Below are 7,368 nucleotides of genomic sequence, written 5' to 3' on the forward strand. Positions count from 1 at the left end.
TGTTTGCCCGCGGAAAAGCGACGCTTAAATCAGCCGAATATTGACGACATGTTGTTTTCTGATTCTTGAACACGCCATGTGTGAAAGGTTCTCCAAATCGTGTGATTGAAGAATTCTCGCTAAAGTAAGTTTTGAATTTGTTATGTAAGCACCTTACAGCCTGGAGCTGCTCGAACGCGCCGGTGCGCTAAGCTTTGATATTTTGCTGAACGAAGTGAGTGTTCCACGCTACAAGCATGACCACTGATCCTGTTTCAAGTGTAATTTCCTCCCCCCCCCCCTCTTCTCTCTGTGACACATACACACATATACACACACATTTGTCGCTAAATCAAGAACGACCATTTTTGTTGGCTTCCACAAGCTATTACCCGAAGAATCTGACTCAGCAGTCGAAGCCGATAAAGAAGAAGAATGTCTCCCTTGTGGAGTGGCGTCGTTTTTGTGTCCTGGCTATTTATCCACAACCATGCTCTTCCGACTTGTTCACGTCTACTCGCGACATGCAAGAATCGATGGCCACCGAGGTTCTCAACTTGGAAGACGCCCATTACTTCTTGTCTCTGGAAGAGACCCGCTTGGACCGAGCCGCAGCGCAGCACCGGACGCCTTTGACTAATCGCCCTCGCATTGGTTTCAACACGGTCTTGGGCAAGTTCATCTACGCGTGCCGACTGGACGACCTGCAATCAGACCTCGCTTCGTCGTCGGCGTCCGGCGACGCGTTTTTTAACTCACTGTTGTCGGCCTTCGCAGCACCTTCTTCGCGCGAGTGGTGGCCTGCCGACAGCGACGTCCGTGGGGTTGCCGATGGCTTCTGCAAACTACAGCGAGTCTACGAGGTCTCAGTCGTGCGGATCGTGGCCATGATTTCGCGTCGGCTACCGTCTGTTTCACCGCAAGACCTCAGCCTAATCGCGAGAGGCTGCTACGCGAACGCGACGCACGCCAACACAACGGCCTGGTCTGAACAAGCGCTCGCCGCGGGACTGTACGCACAGGATAGCCCTCGCAACCTCGAGTTGGGACTCCTGGTGGCTTCAGGCCAACTGACGCGAGGCGCGCGGCGTTGCAATCAAAGCACCATAACCTGTATCCAGCCCCGCCGGAGACCGACGTGGACGAATACAAGTCGGTGTGCGCGGAAAAGGGTGATTTGAGAACGACTACGGCCGAACTCAGTTGTGTCATGTGGACTGGCGACGGAGACCCCCGGTTAATACTGGCGCCGCTCAAGTTGGAAGTACTGTCCCTCACGCCCCGCGTCGTGGTATTCGCTGACTTCCTCACTCCGTCTGAGGTGGCCTACATTCAGGACACTGGGCATACAGGCTTGAAGCGAGGAGCCATTTACGACTCGGGAAATCCTTCAGGAGTCACCAGTTACAAGCGCATCAGCAAGGTATGAACGCTTGCACTATAGTTCAGAGTTGATGCGAGATAAGCAATATTTAGAACTTACGACTGATTATTCTTCAGTTATTGATAATGTCGTGCTATCTTTAAGCAGGCTACGCGTTTTATATAGGGGAAAAGTGCGAAATAACGGGTGTACATCAGTGTGATTATATTAAACTCGAAGGGCCGTACAAGATTACTATTGAAAGTGCGGACTGGTTTTATCGTTTAGAAAGGATGCGCTGTTCACCATTTGTTGAAATTTAACTTACCCTAGGTTACCCTAGGCTACATAGACGCGACTAAACCATCGAGCTTTGTTAGTACACCATAGAGTTAGTAAAAACTCTGTAGGAAAAGCTGGAACGAATGAGCACCGACCACAAGAATGCCGCTATTACTCAACCGATGTCATTGTTGTTTTTGCAATTACGTACAAAGCGGCCACAATTGGCGCTATTCAATGTTAGTTATACTGGCACTGTAAATCAAACACCGGCATTTTGACAAATTAGAAACATGCAAGCAGTGTCCATTCAGAACATTTCTAGGAAAGATTCAAGGCCATTCGCGCAATTTACTGGTCGCGGAGCTCGCGGCGGAGGATGATGCGTTGGCAGATGGCGCCACAATATCAACTTGAGTTCGAGATCGCGGCAGTTTGCGCGTCTTTGGAAGGAGTTGTGAGTCGCAGTGCGTCGTCGTCTGCGCTTTTGTTACACGTACGTGCAGCTCTACTTCACATGAGCTCACTTTAATTATTACTATGAAAACTGAATACCACTGTCACGTCTATCACGAGCCTTAAGGGATAACGCTCGCACGCTTAAGTAATGGCGGCGGCCTTGTGGTCAGAGATTATAATGGATAGGCCCTACGGAGAGCTCTTCCTGTAGAGTCAGTACAAAATCTATGCAGTACACAGGGTTGCATGTACCATGATCAAGTTAGAAAGTGTCCGAAGATCAAGGTTGCATGGCTTATCGCTTCTTGTTCTAGGTTAGGTTAGTTTGGGTTAAAGTGAAGGGGCTAAATTCATGGTCTTACCTATTGCTGTCATCTTGTTGGTGCCGTTGATGTCGCTGGTGTTACGATACGTTCTCACCTGAACTGAGTTTCGTTGATAATGGATGTATGCGTGGTGCGTTTGTTACTGTATGTCACAAATCGTCCCCCCCCCCCCAAACGGTTATTTTACAGCGAAAGCTGTTATGAGATCATTTCACCGGCCGTTTTTGGCGCCGTAGTTGTCCGCCGCCGCTGCCGCCGCCGCCGCCGCCGCCGCCGCCGCCGCCGCCGGTGTCCGTAACCAGTATCGATCGAAATAAGAAAAAAAAACGAAATAAGAAAAAAATTCCAGGATGGAACGAGGTTCGAACCTGGGCCCTCTGCGTGGGAGCCCAGTATTCAACCTCTGAGCCATTCCGGTGCTTGAGACTGCTTGGCAAAAAGGTCCTATACAGGCTTCATGTCGGGAAGGAACCACATTAGCATATGCAATACAGCGTGGTACAAGAGTAAAATAAGCACCAAGCGTCGCACAACGCGAATTCTGCAACCAGGCGTCACACAATGCGAATTGCGCAACGAGTAGGTTGTGAAATGCTTCCAACCCATTACAAAGATATCTACCATAATTCTTCGTTGTCATCAGGCACAGCATCAACAAAGTGCGCATAATGCCTTACATGCGTTTAGCAGGTACCACGTATCTCCGTAAAATGACGAAAAATGGCAGAGTGCCTGCTGCCCTACTTCTCAAAAATTAGAATGATTTAGAGCGTAGTGGGTTCCTCGCAAGTGCACTTGTATTGGTTGCCAAGGAAGCCTATAAGCGCAGATCAATTTCCTCGGGGTCTCAGTAAAATTACAATGCTTTATAGCGTAGTGGGTTCCTCGCAAGTGCACTTGAATTGGTTGCCAAGGAAGCCCATGAGCGCATGATCCATTTCCTCGGGGTTCTCAATAAAGTTAGTTCTCTCTATCTCTTTCTTCTCACGTTAACGTATGTTATAAGGCGTGGTGGGAGAGTTAAATAACGTCCGGGCGTCAACATGCGAATTACGTAACTGGTGGGTCGTTTAAAGATTACAACCCATTACAAATGTCTCAGCCATAATTCTTCATCGTCATCAGCCGTCGAATCAACAAAGTGAACATAATGCCTCACAGCCGGTACCCTCGCTTCTCCGCAGAAGACGAATGATGTCGGGGTGGGTGATTTCCAACTTCACAAAAGTTATGATTCGTGCCGTAGTGGTTACGTTGCTAGTGTGCTTTTATTAGTAGTCACAAGAGAGTTTTAACGGGCTCTATAAATACCGCTCTTCCAGCTTTCGCTGTGACTGTGCTGCGCTTTCCGCGCAGGCCGGGCGTGTTTTATTTCGCAGGTGTCGTAAGCAATATCGCGCGAAATAAAATAAAACAACGAAATAGGAAAAAAATTTTCGCGATGGCATGAGGTTCAAACCTGGCCCGCTGCGTGTTAGCCCAGTGTTCTACCTCAAAGCCATGCTGGCGCTTGAAACTGCTTTGCAAAAAGACCCTACACAGGCTTCATGTAGGAAGCAACCATATCAGCATATGTAATATAGCGTGGTAGAAGAGTAAAATAACAACCAGGCGTCACACAACGTGAATTCTGTAACGAGTAGGTTGTTGAATCCTTCCAACCCTTTACAAAGGGCTCTGTCATAATTCTTTATCGTCATCAGCCACAGCATCAAAAAATTGCACATAATGCCTTACAGGTGTTTAGCGGGTACCACGGTACTGCGTAGAATGAAGAAAAATTGAATACAATATTAATGAGAACTAACAGACAATAATGCCAAGGAAAGTATAGGAGATGTTATTCGTAATAATTGAATAGTGGCGGCTTCCCTACTTCACCAATCTTCTGATGATTTATAGCGTAGTGGTTTCCTCGCAAGTGGACTTCTATTGGTTACCAAGGAAGCCCATAAGGATCCCATGATTCATTTCCCTGAGGTTCTCAATAAAGTTATTTTCTCTCTCTCTCTTTCTTTCTCACGTTAACGTATGTTATAAGCGTCGTGGGAGAGTTAAATAACGACCGGGCGTCAAACATGCGAATTACGTAACTGGTGGGACGTTTAAAGATTACAACCCATTACAAAGGTCTCAGCCATAATTCTTCATCGTCATCAGCCGTCGAATCAACAAAGTGAACATAATGCCTCACAGACGGTACCTCGCTTCTCCGCAGAATGACGAATAATGTCGGGGTGGGTGATTCCCAACTTCACAAAAGTTATGATTCGTGCCGTAGTGGTTACGTTGCTAGTGTGCTTTTATTAGTAGTCACAAGAGAGTTTATAACGGGCTCTATAAATGCCGCTCTTCCAGCTTTCGCTGTGACTGTGCTCCGCTTTCCGCGCAGGCCTGGCATTATTTTTTTTATAACTTATTCACGTATACGCCGTTACACACCCAATTTGACGAGTCAGCCTATGCCACTAACCTCTTGCAGTCCTTTCTACACCTCCCCCTTTCATATTTTTTTATCTTTGTATTTTTTTTAATGTTTTCGGTAGCGGGCGAATAAGCAGCGCGTATAGATACACAGCTAAGAAAATCAGTTGCTGCGTTGAAAGCAAGACCACTTTACGAAACGCTGGCTTTTGCGGCACATCCTGATCATCGACATTTCATATCTTCAAGACTCTATGTTCTTTTGGTCTCCTGCCTTACTAGAATTACACTGTCAGTTGAGGACAATCCCACCGTGGCACTGACGATAAAGCAATAGTAACGCGCACTGGGGAAACTAGTACAATGTTATATACAGGTTTGTTATGAAGTCGTGTTCATGCCACTCAGCTATTATGAGATGCATAGTGTTGCTAAATCCGACAGCATGCGAATTCAGAATTGAGAAGAGGTTACATGCATGATAGAGATGACGCGAAACAGTTGGTGCTGTTTAAGGAAAGCTAACAATATTTCTTCAGGTCAAATGTGCGGCGCAGCTGTCGGCGTGTTTTTGTTTTGCGTTATATTACGGGCAAATATTTCTAGAGAGCTACATGAATCTATGTCTGGGTGCCAGCACTTAGCTCCTGTTCCGGCGGCGCGCATTTCTGGATTGTCGGGTCGGTGTCGTTAAGCCTTTCCTCGGACAGCTCGTTAAACAGCAGATGCGCGCGCAGCACTTCCACTGTTCGTGTCACTGTGTGTACAGAATGAAGTGGCTGAGGCTATTGCCTATTACGATTAAGAGAAATCGGTGGTTAGCGTGGCTGGCGCGGACGATGGGTTGTGCGAGACATTGCACTGATCACTGCGCGGACGCACTTCACGACAGACCGTCGCTTGCGCGCCGCTTGTTTCCGATTACGGTATCGGTGGACGCGTTCGCTGCACACTTTTGCGACTGAGTCATCTGCGAACTGACGGTGACTCGCTAATCTTGTGCAACCACTCAACCACCACCGACAGACCTCCGGTCATGCAGCGCTGCTTACTCGGTCCCTGCTTTCTTGATTGCACAACTCCCCTACTCACATTTTCGTGTTTTAGGTGTACCTTCCTCCAAATTCTTCCTCTCTCTCTCTCTTTGCCGCCAGTGCTCTGCCTCCACGTTCTCTCACATTCATCCTCCCCTATGGTTAAGAGCTGCGCTCCTACACGTCGGGAGAGTCGGCTGATGAGAATGAGAGTACATGACAGTCTTTACGAACAACGCGCGGGATGGAAGATAATCAGGCTTGATCAACCGAACATAAAAAGCAAATTACACGGAGGTGTAGCAAAGAATTTCATCACTGAAGCTTTTCAGGCTTATTCCACCATTGCCGCAAGTATGACATGATGTGTGGCATATTGCGCAACTGATCCAAAAGGAAAATGTTCATTCGGAAGTGACAACATTCAAAAGAGTCACAACAACTGTCAAAATTGCGACATGATTATGAGGAACGATGTAGTCGGCCACTCCGGAATAAAATCGACAACCTGGGCATTCTTTAACAGACACGTAAGTGTAACCACACGCGGGAGCTATGCATATCGCCCGCAATCAAATCTGTGCGCCGGGGAGAGGAATCGAACCCGTGCCCTCGACCTTAGCAGCCCTACACCTTACGTGCTAAGCTGCAGCGCCGAGTCAAGCTAGCAAGAACGATAGCGAACATCTTTTCCTGTTTCGTTTTCAACGCAGGTGTCCTGGCTATGGGATACTGAGCACCCTTTTCTGAGTTCACTGGGTCGTCGCATCAGCTTGGCCTCGGGCCTTTCCTTGGAGTCTTCCGAGGCTTACCAGGTGGCCAACTATGGGCTTGGCGGACACTACACGGCGCACAACGATGCCAGAGACTTCGAGCAGGTCGCGGACGAGTGGTACACGAGGGATGGCAACCGTGTGGCCACCATGCTACTCTACCTGACCGACGTCTCACTAGGGGGCGCCACTGCGTTCGTCCGTTTGCAGCTGGCCGTGAAGCCTCGGCGTGGCTCGGCCCTCTTCTGGTACGACCGTGGCACCGTACTCGGGTAACGACAGGCCGATACACTTTGACTTCTGGCACCAGAAGAAAACACAGCAGCAACTCACGAGACACGTGGGTTGTCCCGTTCTGTGGGGAACCAAGTGGATAGCCACGAAGTGGATTCGCGAGCGGAACAATGTTGTGGTTCGCTTTGACTACCCTGGATAACCGAATGCCTATTTGACACTCATCACTCACACCGGATCCAAGTTGCAATGGTTTAGGCATCCAGTCATTGTGCACTGAAATCGAGCGTCCTTTAAATTCGGCGTGCTACAGATGCTAGCTTTGAAGTAATGACGTTTCTCTTTTGTGTAGTAGAGAGAAGGACGTAGTATTTCCCAAATGTGTGATTGCCAAAGAGACAACAGCGCTTTTTGCAATAAATGTGCGAGTCACTCTCACAGAGTTGTTAAAACCATTTATCTGCTTTTAATATGTGTCTATTACAGTCGAGAAT

The 7,368-nt window shown here is 48.1% G+C and overlaps 1 protein-coding gene across 1 annotated transcript; it reads left to right on the forward strand.

Moving 5' to 3' along the window:
- The first annotated feature begins 503 nt into the window (after positions 1-503).
- On the forward strand, positions 504-6,916 carry LOC119398793 (prolyl 4-hydroxylase subunit alpha-1). The gene is made up of 3 exons (XM_037665609.1): positions 504-991; positions 1,045-1,402; positions 6,581-6,916. The coding sequence occupies exons 1-3, from the start codon at positions 504-506 to the stop codon at positions 6,914-6,916; spliced, it is 1,182 nt and encodes a 393-aa protein (XP_037521537.1).
- Positions 6,917-7,368: the final 452 nt, after the last annotated feature.

The sequence above is a fragment of the Rhipicephalus sanguineus genome, chromosome 7 (assembly GCF_013339695.2).
Source record: "Rhipicephalus sanguineus isolate Rsan-2018 chromosome 7, BIME_Rsan_1.4, whole genome shotgun sequence".
In the NCBI taxonomy this organism is placed as follows: domain Eukaryota; kingdom Metazoa; phylum Arthropoda; class Arachnida; order Ixodida; family Ixodidae; genus Rhipicephalus; species Rhipicephalus sanguineus.